At 41.1% G+C, this 17,760-nt stretch overlaps 1 protein-coding gene across 3 annotated transcripts in view; it reads right to left on the bottom strand.

Annotated features, from left to right (window-relative positions):
- The window catches only part of WDR7 (WD repeat domain 7), a 234,924-nt gene that overhangs the window by 95,141 nt on the left and 122,023 nt on the right, over positions 1 to 17,760 (bottom strand). For all 3 annotated transcript variants that reach the window (XM_044431250.1, XM_044431252.1, XM_044431251.1), the window contains one exon: positions 4,126 to 4,347. In XM_044431250.1, coding sequence (XP_044287185.1) covers positions 4,126 to 4,347 — 222 coding nt within the window. The remainder of the gene's footprint in view (positions 1 to 4,125; positions 4,348 to 17,760) is intronic.

The following is a 17,760-nucleotide window of genomic DNA, read 5'->3' as shown; positions in this document are numbered from 1 at the left end:
ACATTGTACTGGTATTGTGCTGAATTTGACCATCTTACCAAGAAGTCAGGAGATAAGGACTATTAATAGTGGAATTAATAGTCATTCCACTGGAAGATACAGTGGTGATGTGAAATCTTATCAATTAATGTAACACACATATTTTATTAGTTATACTCAGTGCTTTTTGTCATAGAACGCACTGGAATGGAGTTCTGGCACCTTTTTTCGACAGATTTTCCAAGTTTTAAAAGTAACTTTTGAAAATTTGATGTTTGGTGCACGCGGATTCGAATTGCCCTGTTGAGCATAGCAGGTTGGCGGCAAAATCATTAAAATGGTGCATGCGGGCTGCTTGTGTGTCGAATCCGATGCATGCGTACTTTGTCCGTGCTGCTTGTGATGGTGCTGCTCAGCTTGTGGCGTGGCTCGGATTGTGACTGGCTGTGTGGTTACATGCTGAGTGCTTACTATGGGCAGTGACCGTTATGTTTCGTTACACAACTGATGTGTGTGGGTGTGTGTACAGTGATTTACTATGTGCGAAAGGTAAATACTTTTATGAGTTCCGGCACCTTTTTTCCTATAAAAGCACTGGTTATACTAATCATTTTGAGAGTCTTTTTTTTTAGTGAAAAGGCAACTAATAAAACAACCAGAAAATATCACAGCAGCTCATGGACCTAACAGGACAATAAAGGCAAGACAGTGGTTCATGAAAAAAGATCCCACATGGGTGTCACTTCACAGGACGGAACTCTTCACAGGAGAGAAGCAAGGTATGGTGGACATGCAGCCAACTCCGCAGGGATCTTTCCACAAGACCTGGTTGCATACACCTTGTGCGTGGGAAACAAGCCATGGCGGGGAAAATTGTCATCTGAATCCTCATTCCTCAAAGCATCCTCAACAATGCTTTTAACCTACAACTCTATCTTAAGCAGTTCTAAATGAGTTCTGGATGTCAATTTGCTTCTTGAATTTTTTAAAGGATCCAGCAATGAGAAGCATTATTCACATATTTATGGTTTGCATGCTGAGCCAAGTTTACAAAATGAGCATTGGCCTACTACTAGCATTATTGGGAGCTTACCTGAGATAAAGGGCAGCCAATATTTTCAGTCCCAGAGGGATCGGTGGGATCATGCATTTGCAGTTGTGTTGGAAAGAGTCTATGCGCCTTTCTTATGAGAGAGCAGCACTCCAGGGAAAAGGCAAAGGGGTCAACAAATGTGATTGTAGTGAGGCAGCAGCCTCCCGGAGAACTACAATTAATGATAAGTAACTTCGCTCTGTCAGGATGTTCTCTGGGCATTTCCACTATGAGGGAAGAGCCTGGCTGAGGGTGGGTGTCAAACCCAGCAAAATGACTGTGTAGCTCTGATTACAGACCAGCCCTCACAAAGAAGCCTGAGATCTTGTAAAAGATACAAATATAAGGCTGTGTGCAAATGGCTAAAGCAAACCTTGCAGTATTCTCTACTCCCCTTTTACAGTAAAAACTATTGCCAAGAAACAGGACCTTTTTCTGAAAACAAACAAACAAACACAGACCTCATGTAGTTTCTGATATCCCCCCAAGGGAAATGGATGTTAAGACAACTGATTAGTGGCCCCAAAATGACAAACACAATTTCAATTACATTGAGGTTTTTCCAAAAGAGTCGGCCTAATTTTTATATTGGGAGAATTCAAATGCAAAGTGCATTCATCTCAATACCTGCTCCAGGTGATGATGGTGATTCGGAAGAGGAAGAAGAATAGGAAGCATAAGGGCATATAAACTATTAGGGCTGATAACACATGGACCGTTTTCCAGCTGAAAGGTCTTCATATGCGGTTATTCTCAGGCCAGGGGGCCAAACAATACTGATGGTGAGAAGGCTGCCTCCCTTCCACCCAAGACTGCTGTCAGCGCCCCACAGTAGCCCTGTTCAGGCAATCACCTGAATGCACCAGAGTAGAAAATGTATAGAGGAACAGGACTGCGCATGCCATGCCTATCTTCGGCATTGCGGTGCATCTCAGGCCTCACCCCATCACTCCTGATTCTTGCTATGCTGACTGAGCACGAGTACAACCCCTCTTCCGATCTCCCTGCCCAACATGAAGATGGTGGGGACTGAGGGCTGGCAGGCACAAGGGTGGTTGGAATGGAGCCCACCTGCACTGGCCCAACCGTTTACACATTTTTAGTGAATACCTGCACAAGTTATTGTCCTCTATGAATAAAACAGGAGGGGGAACTGGATTTAAACTCATCCTCTACAGATGTCTGTATTAAAAATTAAGAATGTGGACTGAAAAAGTGTACACATCAAAGAGCTTTCAGTCTTCACAGATTCTATGCAGAGGAGTATTGTGGAATATCATGGAAACCTTTAGGAATTTTTCCAAGGCCACCAGATTTTTGGAATCATTTTGGCAATTACTATAATATCTAGGAACTGAGAAAAGAAAAATGAGTAACTTTTCTGAGATATTGGTAAGCGTACAAAGCCTTCTTGTGTAATTACCTTCTCCATATCAGAGTTTCTAGAGATATCATTGGTACAAATGGTGGATTGTTATACTGCTAGGTACATTCACATTCAAGTTTATAAGAGAAAAAGAGGGGGCGGAAAAAAGCAGTGGCGGAGACAAGACAGCACTCTACAAATACATCAGTGGGGTAACTCAACAGATGATAGCCAGAGGAAGCATTGGTTCAAGAGCTAATGGCTACATTCCAGTCATAAATTTAGGTTGGAAGCCAGTAAAAATAAAAATAAATCTCAGGAAGTATGAAATTATAGAATGGTCTGCCTGTAACAGTTCTGAGAGAAAAGATTCTCAATGGGTTCAAGGCAGAGTTCCTTAGTTTATGGAGCTTATTTTTGGGCTTTTCTATTCAGAGGAATCAGATGTGGTGTTCTGGCTTCAGAAGAGAGCTTTCTTTTCTCTCACATGTAATTTTAGTCACTCTAGGACAATGAGAATGGCTACAATCCCAGATATTATGCTGGGTGATGCAGAGTTGTACCTAATATAATATACTTTTCAGATGACATACCCAAGGACTGGATAAAAACTACGCTGGGGTGGGAAAGAATCTTCTCACAGGGAAAAAGGCAGTGCAGCTGCAGGGAAGTGAAAGAGAATGGGGCTGTCTGCCCTTCTAATAAGGGGTTTGCTCCTGTTGCTTGAATAGTTGGAAAACTATGTGCCGGCAGGAACCTTTCAGCAGCCCACCCCATGTGACTGTTTGATTGATCCAAGTTGCAACTTCAATAAATGCTCTCGAAACACACTGGTTTTCCACAATTTTATCTTAAATACATCTCTGAACCTTGCTGTGCATCCAGATGCCACCATCCCCAATGGAGTAGCTCGTTCTTCATCTCACGGAAACCTGTGATTCCCAGTGTGTGGGGATGCAAACCTGCCTTTGGTTAGCAAAAATACCCTGTGGTCCTTGACGAGCAATCTAATGTCATGCACACATATGCGAACATATGCAGAAGGCCATCGATGTCAATTTTTAAAAGAATTCAAGGTTTGCAGGAACTTAGTTCCCATGATTGGTAGCAAAAAGTCCTATTCTCATATTCCCCCACTGACAGTTCTTAACTTTGGTTGCTTTTTGCTCTGTTCAAACTATTCCACCTAGACTATCAATCAAGCCATGCAGTCAGTTTAGTTGCAATAGGAAACATGATTCCCCTCTATGAGAACGTGTTATGACACGCACTGAAGCTTGTGTGCCCACCTCCCTGCTGTTCCCTTTTGAACACCAGTGTTGGCGACTGAAAGCGGATGTTTTCCATTTTATACTAGGCACAATTTGCCACAAAAGCTAAGCTTGAGGAACTTACTTCAGTACCATGGCTACTGAAAAGAAAGCCTGCTTTCCTACCCATACTGTTAAAGATACCACAGTTCTTTGAATTCAGACATCCCTGGGCACTACAGTTAGTTAGGAATGGGAAACTTCTTTTCTCAGTCTCCTTTGGTGAAAGATCAGAACAAGGTACAGGAGGTGTGAAACCTCGGGTCTTGTTGAAGTTATTTCTCTAAGTGGTGGGACTAGCTGACATGGGCCATAATAGAGCAGAATAGAAGGACACAGTCTGCTTAACCTGGGAAAAGGAACAAGAAGCTACTCACAAGTATGCCTTGCCAAAGAATAGTTGGATCCACCACTTGTTGAGCCAAAGCCTTCTGGAATTTGGCTAGAACTCCGTGGTCTGGTCAGCAACTTTGGAGGTTCAATTTCTGCTCCAAACTCTGCCCCAATTACTCCAAGCAGAACGATAGCAGTAGCTTGCTTTCGCCTTTCTTCATAGGACATAGATATTTTTTTCATTTGTGGAAGCCCAGACAGGGAACCTACAATACGACACAAAGAACATCAGAATGCGGATTAAGAAGTGCTGCTATTTGCTTTTATGAGAAACTCACAGCCTTCACCCCCTTAAATTTGACAGTCCTTTCACTGTGTAAGGAGTTTAGATATGCCCCAGAGGAGTCCCTTTCCTGCAAGGGCTAACCTTGGTGGTGTGGCAAACATCGGGGTGCCACTCATTCCCACATTGCTCATGCCAGAGACCCAGAGGAAGGAGAGGAAGGAGAGGAATCTGCAGAGCATATTTTCTTGTGCTGGTGAAACTCATGAAACTCCACTGTTATGAGAGCAACCCACAGCATAAACTCCCTCTGTTTGCAAAAAAGCAATGCTGTAGGAAAACCCACACAGAGGAAGTATCAGTTTTCCAACAGAAGCTGAACTTTAAAACCCAAAAGCAACCGTTTCTAAGACTAGGTTATTATCAGACTGGAAGACGTCCTCTCCCTTTCCCTTAGGATTCACCCCCAAAGGCAGACTGGCCTTCGGGTCAGGGGCAAACAAGAGCTGGGCCACATGATCGCCTGCTTCCCTAATGTACTTATAGAAGGCTCCTGCAAGTTACTACAGCTGCAAGGCTGGTAAGGTGACTTCCCAGGCAGTGGAAACCAAGGTACAAAAGACCTCAAATGCTTGATGACCCTGTACCAGAACAAGAGAAGAATATCAATACATGTTTCAATATAAGCACACAGGCCCCAGGACTTGTGCTTCACAACAGTTGCAACAATTAAAGACGCTGCTTCTTAAAAGGAACTTATTTTGGCATCTGAACTGGACAGCTTAAAATTAACTTCTTTTTGACATCTGTATTTATACCTCTTCAATATGGCAGGAATCACGTTTCCATATATTCCAACCCACATTCCCCTTCCCTACTGCACAGTGCTATTAAATCTCTTCTGAGAGAAGTCAGAGGAGACCACTTGGTGCTCAGGAAGAATGACTAGGGCGGAAGATTAACGAAGTGTGAATTAATATAAAAGTCTGCTACTGTATGCCCAAGCTGTAGCACAAGACATCCTCCCACCCTTTTTAAAATTCTTTTTTTAAAGATGCGCCTAAGAACCTTGATTATCCAAACTGATTTTCAGTTCAGGTCTAACTCTGATAGTCTTACACCCAAAGGGCCATGTGGTCCAGGGTGATCCTTAACAATGAGAAGGAATGAGCTAAAAAGATAAAAATAAAAATCAATAGTCACTTTCTGCAGGGAAACGATGAACATGGCCTCCACGTTAAGCAACACGTAACCATTTTAATTGTCTGCCATTTGTATATACAATTGCTACTGCTGAAGGCGACACGCACTGCCACTGGAGTTTGCCTAAACAGATCCATTTTTAATTCACTCCACGCAGAACACAATGATCTGGAAGGAAACCACTGAGTTCCCCTCCCCCCTCCCCGAAGAAGCACGCTCCATAACAATAGTTCAAAGGAAAGCTCCATTCTGCAGTTGCACTGATTGTTCTGTCAGCTGACCTCCGCAGAAGGGAATTGCTAACCGCTGCCGCGCTCCTTAGCTGACAAATGAATGATCGCAGCTCCATCTATTTTCACTATGGCTGCCTCCTAGCACAGGTGCTCGGACAGAGAGCCCGGTGTGACATCTTAGATCAAGATGAATTGGCACAAACTCCTGATCCAAGATTGTTTTATACCATTTAATTTAGTTTCTTCCCCTGCTCGGATGAGCACAGCTCTGGTTATGGATTTCTATTCTAATGTACTGAAGCAGGCACTGAAAGAAGCCAATGAAGCAGATGCTGGAGCTGGGGACTGCAGGGATACTGATCAATAGGCAAGGCATTGACCCCAGCCACTCAGCCTCTGCAATGGTCACTGTTTAAAGAAAAGAAAGGGGGTGTCGAGCGTGTGTGTGTGTGTGGGGGGGGGGAAGCCTCACACATGTGCTGCTTCCAGCAGGAAATTAAACAACAGGGGTGCTTGGCAAACTCCCCCCTCTAACAACAGAAAGCCAAACTTTGGCTGCTCTTCTTTTTCTTTGATTTAAGCAACTTCCAGTTAACCCATTCTTTACTTGCATGCATTTATAGCCATTTACCTGCAGTTAGTTTTGCAAACTCATTGCGTTTCTTGACCTCAACAAGCGGGAAGGGAATGTATCAACGTGTACCTGCTTCCAAAGTCTAAAGTTTATGCTGATTCCATAGTTGGAGGCTTTCGGTTTTGCTTTAAAAAATGTTAAGATACATTTATTTTGCAAGTTACATCAAATGGAGGCCTGCAGATTCAGCTCTTTGAAGACAGTGACCCCTTGAAGAGTTTTCAACATTCCGCAAGTGAACTTAAAGCCACAAATGTTTGGAAAGGCCCGTGATCGTGGGTTTGGACAGAAAAGGGAGAGTGTCAGAAGGATTATTTAGCAACACGCTTTAAGTAAATAGATTATCTTCAAAAACCACACTAGACAACATTTTGCTATATATAAAAGGAAGATTTAGGCGTGAAACTGGGTGTTTGCCTTTACTGTCTTCTGAGTTAGTAGCAGAAACATGCAATTAATGGCAACTCTTCTCAACAAATAAACTGGCAGCCAAATGGGAGATTTTAAAATGAAATAATGTCTATAAAAGTTGTCCTCGCTACAAGTTTCATTTGTCTCGTGAAAATTTGGTATTTTCTCACAGTGATGTGCCTCCATTTAATCATGCTAAAGGGTGACACAAAGATCCATTTTCTTGACAGGACGGTTGATCACCCTATCACAGGGAGAAAATTAATAACCTCAAATAGCCCTATGTGGAAAACAGAAGCTACGCTGGGGAAGGGGGAAGGTTTCTCCATTTAAGTTGTAGAGATAGCACACTTTCTATGCGCTAAGTAAATAGAAGTGACAGATTTCTTTATTATTTGCTTGGTCTTAGCAAAGTGGGCATTTTGATTCCATATTTAAAATGATTTTGAAACAGGCCTGCTAGAGAAACAAAACTCCAACAGTTTTATTGGAACGGCCTACTCGTGTAGATGTGTGTTTTTTGTTCCTAATCTGTTTAAATAAAATATAGATTTAAAAAATCTGAAAAAGTTTAAGCTGTTTAAAAGGTTGCAAGCTATTGATTACTTCATTTAAAAAGCAGTCAGGGAGTGCAACCAAGAGGTCAGGATAAATTTAACAGTTTGAAGCACTTTACTAAATAACTCTAAAGATCATGTTAATTGGCTTTGCACAGTCCTAGTGTAAAATTAATTTTATCGTAGCTTACAATAAAAGGATTAAAAGAGATATTAAGTTCTACAGGTTTAACTGGAACAGGAATCAATGGATTTGAATTAAAGCTAAAGGCTATTTTATGGGAGATGGACTACCCCCAGATACTTTATATCTGCTATTAGGCACATGATAGTACTCTGTTATTGTATTAGGTATTAAAAAGTTGGAGATGTAAATGCCAGACCAATTTATTATTATAAAAATACCTCTGAGCAGGCGAGGGTTCTTTAACTTTGCAAAACTTACTTGCCAGGTGAAGACTTTCTCTGCCCCATCACGCAACTGCAACCCTGAAGAGGCAAAGTGAGCATAGCTACCCATGCTTTGATAACACCTCCTTTGGATCACTGCAATGTCTCAGATGCCGGTCTGCCTTTGAAAACTGCAGGAACATTATTAGCTAGGAGTGGGTATTTCCATCATATCTCAGCACTACTGAAAACACTGCACTGGATTCTGGGCACTACTTAAAATGTTTGTCTGGACCTTTAAAACCCTGGTTCTGCATTGATCAGTTTATTTGGGAGAAAAAGATCTTGTTCTGACACTCTTCTTGGATCCTTGGACATCTGAGGTGAGATGGCCAGTGATTCAAGATAGAGCTTTCTCACTGTTGGTGTCCCCCTAGAAAGGCCCACCAGGCACCAGCTTTGTTATTTTCATGATATGAAATCTTTATCTTCCCAGGACTCTTGGCAACTGTTTTTGTTTTTATTTGATTGGCCTTGATTACATGTGGCTTCAGCATCTAGCTCTGTTAACTATGATCTGCTGCTATAATGATTTATTATGTTCATTGCTTCTTTTGTTTTTGATTGTTGGCTCATCTGGAAATCTAATAGAGATGAATAATGGAGTATAACTGTATGGAGAAATACATATCTAAAGCCCTGATCACTGCAACTTTTTAAAACAGTAGTAATTTGTAAGAGAAAGAAACATATGAATGGGTAAAAACTTTGTTGAGTTTGTGTTTTAATACAGATTGACCTAATCAGCTTTTCCTGAACTAATATGAAAACCCAAACTTAATTATCCTTTGATTTTGCACTTTGACCAACAACGGTCACAAAAAAGCATAAACTGGACAAAAATTGCATAGAAAAAAGGCATTTGCAAAAATTGTATCTTTGAGAAATTGTGTACAAAAATGCTAGAAGTCCAATTCTCCATAGGGCAAACTTCATATCCCTCAAATATTTCTGAAAGCAGCAGCAAATAAGTTCAAACTGCTTTAGGGTTCCATTCTTCCTCCTATTTTCACTAAAATAGGAGAAAGAGGCAGATGGAAAGCAATTCTTGCCTCCCAAATAAATTTGCACAGGACGAAGTAACACACTGCTAAATTCCTTGAGTTTCAGTTTGCTGGCTGGCTAACCAAAATCTAAAAAGATTTTTACCTGAAGTAAAATAATTCTGAATTTTAAATAAAGGTCACAGGAGTAGGTATTTTCTTTGAAGAGACATTCTTTCCTTTATGGCTAAGAGATGGGAATGTCTCCTCTTATGTGGTGAGTGGAAGTACTTAATATTAAAAAAGATTAAAGGTGCAGTCACATACATGCTTTGACAAAAATACAGCTCCCAGTATCTGCAAGCCAGCTGTGGTGATTGACTGAGAACACTCTTGTAAATGCTCAAAAGCTTAATGAATCAATTATTTGAACAGATTAATCACTAAGCAGTACAGTTCTACTATACAGACTTCTAGATATAATTGACTGATTTTATGGATTTTTATTGAATCTGTTCTTAATGATTTTTACTGTGTCCACTTTGTGTGTGTGTGCATGTGTGTGAGAGAGTGATTATACTTTGCCTTCAAAAGTGGCCTAAAACTAATTTTAAACAAAACTAAAATAAACAGATGCTGCAGGTTTAAGGAGACTCCAACTTAATAATATCACATGCAACACTTACAGTACAGACACATCCAAAATTAAGCAGTTAGCACTACTGTCCAGTGATCAATGGCTAACTACACAGACCAAGCAATTCCATAATATTAGCAGTTTTTGCTATTTTGCATCTGTTATGCTCACACATGCATCAGCCTTGTGCTCTCCTGTATTTTTGACTTTTGCTCCCTAAATGATCTCTAAATTCTCTATTATTCTATCCATATAAAGAATACATACTTTCCATGTCCCAGAGTTTTAATTCAAGTTAGTTTTAATTCCAATTCAACTTGTTCCCTTCTCTCCTTATTCCATGCAGTAACTTTACAAAACAGACATTGCTCTTTGTGTTTTAATTATGCATTGAGACGTGACACCATTTACTGACCTGACCTATTGGAAGTTTACTGCATTGTCATCTGTGAAGTGTTAAGGTTCCCGTTGTGACACTTTTGAGGCAAAACTGCACTTAGCTATTAGCTGCATGTGCCCTGACTGAAGAGCACCAAGTCAAACTTATAAAAATTTCAAATGCAGCTTAGGATGTGTGAAACACTGATTGTAGCCATGCTGTTGTTGTTGTTGTTACACACACACATTTCTGCTTTGCTCCATGTATGCCAACTGAATTCTTTTCTCTGGTATTTACTCCTTTTAGCTTAATATCCTCCCCCACCCCCAGTATAAAGAAATGAAATGGTGCTCCAAAGCATAACGGTGTTGGTAAAAATAAAGGCTATTAAACAATTAAAAATAACAAACCCCTATTTATTTTAAGCATTATATCTCAAGAACGGGATACTTTCCAAACAAATCCCAAACATTGTGGGACTAATAGCAAACAAACAAAAACTAATGTGGCAGCAGGTCATTATGTAAGATATAAAGTTTTTGTGCATCGTAGAAATAAATTAGAAAATCTAAGAAACTCTCAGAAGCTGAGGAGGGCGGCAGGACAGGCTGTGAGACGGTGCTGAAGCGTCAGCAAGCAGCATCCCAGCCCAGAACAATTCAGGCAGAAGTCTGACCAGAGGGGCCTGAAGCAGGTTCATCTTCCCAGAAGCAACAGTAGGAGGGGACAGTAGGAGAAGCTGAAGAAGAAAGCAGCACAGCTTCTGCTCCCACCTCAGTTGCTTATTTTCCTTCAAGGAACCCAAGGGGGCTTACGTGATGCTCTTGCTCTCATTGCTCCCATCATGCATTTCCGCAGCCTCCCACACCCAAATCACTTTCCTTATTCGATTGGAATTGGTGTGCTGAAGTTCTGAGGTGCTCACCTCTCCCAAGTGTACCTGCATCTCTGCAACACTCCACCTCCTAAAGCAATCATTATTACATCATAATCATGATTCCCTCCTCCTCCCTCAGTTCATTAATTCATTTTTATATATTGAAACTTTTGAGCCGTCCCGAGGCTTCGGCGAATGGGGCGGCATAGAAATGTTTTAATAAATAAATAAAATAAATATACTGTCCAATCAGCCACAAGCTCTCTGAATGGTGCACATTTACCCGTTTTCTCGCTGTTTGCAAAAGAAAACAGGGAGATGGGTACATTGTCTGGCCAACAGGAATACAGTGAGTGATTACGCATGTGCTGGGAATAGTAGAAAATGGATGGATGAGTGGCCACTTCTGTGGCTGCTCCTTCCACAGGACTCTATGGTGTTTCCATACCAACAATGCTAAAAATAAAGAGCCTCGGTCCAAAAAACCAGAGAAGCAGTGGTGAAGTGTGGGATCCTTGGAATGATGATTTTGTGTATTGCTTTGGAAAATTAAAGAAATGCCGACAGTTAGTTTAGATGAGATGACAGACCAACAAGGTAAGGAATCACCATGACTTCTTATGAAATGCAAACCCAAAGTCCAAAAGTAACCCAGTGGGTTTTATGGCCTAGAAGGTCTAGAGGCAGATCTTGCAAGACTCTGTCCAACCCTCTAAACAATACACCACAATGGCCGCCACTGGGTGCGAGGCATCGAGAGAATCTGATATGGACAAAATGCCATTATGAGTGCACTAATGGGAAAGGCTCTTTTATTAGGAACAGCAATGACACGTACTAAGCCTACATACAATTAGGCGATCACACACTATTAATTGAAAAATAACTTCCTGTTACAATAGATTGGATCTAGATTTGAGTTGCATCAGCTGCATTGGTGGAAGCAGACTTTTGTGCTCCTTCGTTGTTCCAGCTCACTGATAACGTTGAACAGAGTAAGGCAATCCTGCTGAACGTGATCTGTGAAAAGGAAGGAGATTCCCAACTTCTGGGTGGAAGGGCCCTACCTCTCATGGAAAGCAGTTCCAGCCCCCTGTGTATATGATTTCTGTAACAGATATCAATTGGATTTATTTATGTGCAATGTTAAATATTGCAGCACCCCTAAATGGATGGAAGAGCAGTGAACAATCACAGATAAGTAGAACTGGCAGACAAGATCATATAACTTCAGTCTTATATTATCTTCACTGGTTACTGAAGTCTGGGCATGATTTAAGGTGTCCTTCCTGGATATCTGAAGGAACGTCTCCTTCCATGTATACCTGCCCAAACTTGGAGATCTTCTGCTGATGGCCTTGAAAAAAGCCAGAAGACTGGCTACTAGGGGAAGGGCCTTCTCTGTGGTAGTGCCCCAACTGCAGAACCTGCTCTCCGAGAGGTGTGCCTGGTGCTGATGCTTTACTCATTTTGGCACTAGGCCAAAACCTTTTTATTTACCCAGTATTTTAATGGTTAGAATTGTAGGTTATGTTTTATTTAAATGTTATTATGCATTTGATTTTTGTAAACCATCTGGATATCCTGATTAGATATAAGATAGGATAAAAATGTTTTAAATCAATAAATGAATTAATAGAATAAAGCACAATATTAAAAGTGTGTGTGTGTTTAAACAACAGAATACCAAAAAAAAAAAAAAAACTCCAAAAAAAAAAAAAAAAAAAAAACCTGAAACTGGTTAATCAAGGAAAGCTTCTTGAAGTAAAGATGGCATTCAGCAGGCCTCAAAAGCAACACAGCGATGACGCCTTCCTGACCTCCCTGAGCAGGATGTTCATGTAAAAGAAGACTTCACAGTGCAGGATTGGCTGGACTGCCACTCCATATAGAACCACAAGGAATATCCTATCTGATGTCCTAACTGACTGGGCAGGGTGGTCAGGGAGAAGGTTCTTTGTTCATTTTGTTCTGGATTGTGGTGTAAATCCCTAGATTGTTATGGAATTTAAGACGCACAGAGTTTATTTCGACAGCAGATGCTTTATATTTAGGAGTTTTGATAGATTTTTGCAGACCTTTGATATGGCAGAGAGTTCCTTAGATTCAAAGTGTAAAAAGTGTTAAAAGGGGTATAGCACTGGAAAACCTGCATGGTCTCTATGCATTTGGGGACACAGATGGGAAAAACCAATTTGGGAACTGAAATTGTTCCTTTCTATTTGGTATTATCAGTATGACAACCTGGAAGGTGTTCTTGCATGGACACCTTAAAGACTAGTGATTTAGCATGAAGTAAGCTTCCCTTGACTAGAGCTCATTTCAAGAGATTTTAAGAATTTAAGTTCAGTGAGGATTTAACTCCAAATTAATCTTTATGATTCATCTAAAAGCAATTATATTTTATGTTTCTCGTGTTAGCTCCTTGAACTTCACAAGAAAAGGCAGGATATAAATATTTTTTAAAAAATTAAGTTTCAGTACAAGTGGCTCTGCTGTTCTGATATCTGGTACACATTCTACTGCCATATTTTATGGATAAAAATTCCCAAAGCAGAACAAGTACTCTTGTATATAAGGACAACTTCAGCCAGTGTTGCCTGCAGATATTTGGGCACCCCTGCCTAGGTAGTATTTTGGCTCCCTGGCAGCCATGCTTCCCTCCACCCTTTATCTATTTATTTGTTATTTATTTATTACAAACATTTATATCGCATCCTTCTGACAAGGGCTCAGGATGGCTTACATAGTGTAAAATATTACAAAAATGTAATAATAAAACAATAATTATTAAAACAATATAAAACAGCGCATCATAAAACTAAGAGAAAGAGAGGAGGAAGAGAATAGAAAATGCAACTGTGGGAAAAGGGGGGGGGGGAGAATCTTAAAACATCTAAAACCTTAGTAATTTTATATTGATATTAATAATTTAATTATTAAAATGATGGTTAAATAAAAAGGTTTTTACCTGGTGCTGAAAGGAGTATAATATCGGCACCAGGCGGACCTCTCTGGGGAGCACATTCCATAGTCTGGGTGCCCCTGCAGAGAAGGCCCTCCTCCGGGCAGACACCCTCCGTACCTCCTTCAGAGGGTTCCTGGCGCAAGGCCTCTCCTGCCAATATTAAGGGGTGTGAGGGCATACAGGGAAGGAGGTGATCCTTTAGGTATTTTGGTCCTAAGCCTTTCTAAATATAAACCTTTTCCCACCAATGCCTGTCTCCTTTCCCCCAATACTCCTGGCCAGCCCTTGCTCTGGTCTTTGTTTCTTCTCAAGACACCACCACCATCCTCCAACTCTGCTTCCTCTCTCCCTGTGGTCTGCCTCCCCACCATGCCAGACTTTGAGGGGCCCTTCCTTAAAATGGGGCATTGCAGGGGAGGTGACCCTGGAGATTGCCTCTACCATGGCATTTTCACAGCCACGTCAACATGATTGCCACACTTTAAGGAAGGATCCCTTAGAGCATGGAGTTTGGGTTTGCCTAGCTTACCCCTGTTCTCTTGCTGTGGAAGAATCCTGAGAGCAAGAAACCGGCCAGCCTTGAGGGTTCTCTGGGTGGCCACCATGGGAAGGAACCGGAACACCATCATCCCCTTCAACTAGTTGTTTTGGCACCCCTAGAATTTGCAATGGTTCTGTTTTCCCTGCCACAAAGACATGCTCCTGAGATTAGTAATGAAAATGTTTATGAATGAATGAACGAATGGTTTCCAACCAAAGTACAATGTGCTTAGGTATCTGAATGTACAAGAAATAACACAGTCACTTTTTGAACTTGTGGCTAGTTTTTCTCTTGCTGATCTAGGTCATGGCAAGGGGCTGTGGGGGGCAGGGGAGAAGAAAAGACTAGCTGTATCAGTGGTCCAGTTGTCACTGGATTTTGCCCACAGAGCAGATTTTAAAGGTCCTGGTATTGCTCTCCCAACCCTGAGATTTTAAGGAGCAGCACTGGTAGTCTGTTGCAGATAGGAAACAACGGAGTGTCTGACCTCCATGTCTTAAGTAGGAATGAAGCATATCAACCCTATCAGAAAGGTTTGAGGTTAATGGCAAATCATGGGATTACTCCTATTCCAGACTGTGCCCAGTTGTATTTATTTAGACCAGCCTATTTGGATTGCATCTTCCCAGTGTCAGAAGAATCCCACCGATGAGTGTCTGGTACCCAGCCCAATCCAATATCCTAGTTCTGACTTTGCAAGTTTGTTTGGCAGAGGTTACATGAAGGAGAGCCCTTGCCAGTATACTCCTGGCTGTGCTTTCAGACCATCAGCCTTAACATCTCTCTGCTCCATCCTCTTTAGAAGTGAAGAAGGTGTTAATAGGGGATACCAAAGGCCTCCTTAGCTGTGACTTCCTGTCTATGCAATGCTCTCCTTAATATGACACCAACCTTGTTTAATTTCTACAGTACTTGCTAGTGCTCCAGGTTTGAAAGCCTTTAGCAGTTCAAATTCTTGTTATTCACTCTATTTTATTCTGCTGGTTTGCATGTTTATTATGTGGCTTTATTGTTTTGATATTTTAATTGTGTAAAGCATACAATTTCAGTAAAAGGTAGGATATACTATTTCAAATAAATCATATAATTGTGTCACCCTTTAAATACAAACTTTCAGATGAATAGAAAGGTATAGACTTTTATTCTGAAATGCTATGTGACTGTTACGAGTTTTTATGCCTTCTTCACTTTCTTGGACCTGGTAGCTCCATAGGACCCTTTCCTAACAGGACACATCATGGTCTGTCTCCAGGCCTTGACTAAAGAAGCTCAGACATTCAACTGTGCTTGGATAGATCTTTTACCAGAGGTTGCAACATAAATGAACAGACACAGCATATTATCATTTAAGTTCAATCAATAATTAGAGGGGACTTACATGAGCCCAGCAGACAATTTAATCTGTTACATATAATCTCCCCCATAAAATATATTTATGTATACAGTGTGAACATTCACAGTGTGTAAGACTGACTGACTGACTGACTGATCTCTCCCTCCCTCCCTCTATCGCTTTTATAGAATGTCCATCTCCTGGCATCTCAGGACTGTTTGTAACAAGCAACAAGGTAAGTTCCTATCTCAAGGTTTTTATATTCTAAAATATGAAATGTGGAAACAAAAGAGGAAAGGGAGGGGGATGAAAACAAGGGAGAAGCAAGATGAAACAATCATCTAGTTCAGCTGCAACAGAGGCAGTCCCTGGGTTATGAATGAGTTCCATCTTTCGGCTGAATTTGTACGCGAGTCAGATCACACACAGTTGGACCTCTACTTTCACCAGGGTTAGGGGCACAGGAGCCCTGTGAAAGTGGAAAAAACATATATAGCTCTAGCCTACTCCATCCCCCCACCTCACCAGGGCCTCCTCTTTGCACCAAGGAAATAATTGCCAGAGGGACTTCTCTCCGGAGGGACAGGGCAAGAAGGCATGCTTGGAGCCCTCCCTCTTCCCCTTTTGCTTCTGCCCTCTCTATGGTAATGAAGAGTTTCCACAGTAGGCCTTTTACTCGTTTTTCAAATTAATAGGCTTTATGGAAGTTTAAGTATGAGTTGTTCATAATTCAGATATTCATAATTCACGGACAGCCTGTATCTAATTTTATTTCACCAGGAGATGAGGGCAAAAATATTGGCAAATATTTAGCATAAGAAGAATTGGCTCCAGCTTTTACATCCTGAGTCGGAAGCACTCCTTTCATCAACAAAAGGCCTCTAGCCCAGTGAAGGGATCTCACCAACGAAATGGTGGTGGTGGAGAGGTGATGGCCATTCATTCTTCCTTCTCCTGAACCCTACATCCCCGCCCCACTGTCCCACAAGCAATGCAGGATGAAGAAACTGTGGAGGCTGCAGGGGGAGGGGAAATTTGGTGAAAAATGCCAGCCCCCCCCCCCCCCGCAGGAATGTTCTCACCTGCCCAGCAAGCTCTAGATTAACCCTAATATAAATTACAAATAACTTCATGGATTAGAATGTTTTTCATTTTTTCTTTGGCTGTGAAATTTTACATATTTCTCTGTGATGGAGTACAGTGAACATGGAGTAAAGATGGAATTCAGAGCATTTGCTCTTGAATGTCATGTGCAACTGTAGCCTTTGTTTGTTCATTTTACTGATAAGCACGGCACGACACCACTCTTCCTCTAAACCAAGTTCAGTATTTAAACTAAAAATTTGCTTCCATTTTCCAAGCAGCTGGAACCAAAATGTTTTCATAGCAGCTTACAGTAACCATAAGGATTAAGGTGCTGATTTTCTGCTGCATAGTTGGTGCTATTCTAAGCCAATCGCGTGTTTAAATCCACACCAATGAAATCAATACAGCACTGTTCTCTTCAAGGTGAGACCAAATAAACCTGTCTGAAGCCCTGAGAAATAGGCTTTGCAGTACACTTTGAGTGCTAAGTGCCTTTCAGTCCAGAGATCTGTCATTAAATAATCATTAGCCATCATTCATTCTTCCTAAAAAGCTTAACATTTAAACTTTTTCAGCATCCACTGAAGTATTAGTATAGACTACCAAGTATTCATTAGCTCGTTGGGATGTGGATACACTTAACGTTAACTATGTGCTGACATGCTATGGCAAAGAGTGGAACAAGAGAGCTTTGTGCACAATGCACACTCATGCTTGCATTTCCTTGAAATGGTTGCTTTTGCAAGGAAGGGTTAAATGAGCTAGTGAGCTTCAAAAAGGCATCACTCACCGAGAGAGAGAGAGAGAGAGAGAGAGAGAGAGAGAGAGAGAGAGAGAGAGAGAGAGAGAGAGAGAATTTACTCCCTCACATATATGGCTTGTGTCACTCCCACTTTTATTAAGCTGGAGCCATTTGAGCCGCTCCTAACTATGGCTTTCATTAATCTTTAGGGGCAGAAACAGACAGCGTTTTCATAATTAATTAAAATTTACCCACAGTGTTCTACAGAAATTCAGCTGTGCCAGACAATCCTTGCTATGGAGTTAAACATTTAAACTTCTTGAAATTTGCATAATAATTTGCAAAAAATAATGTAAGCATGC

Source organism: Varanus komodoensis, unplaced genomic scaffold (genome assembly GCF_004798865.1).
Source record: "Varanus komodoensis strain SLA01 unplaced genomic scaffold, ASM479886v1 scaffold22, whole genome shotgun sequence".
In the NCBI taxonomy this organism is placed as follows: domain Eukaryota; kingdom Metazoa; phylum Chordata; class Lepidosauria; order Squamata; family Varanidae; genus Varanus; species Varanus komodoensis.
The sequence above is the reverse complement of the archived record's forward strand: the minus strand, read 5'-3'. Positions and strand labels throughout refer to the sequence as shown.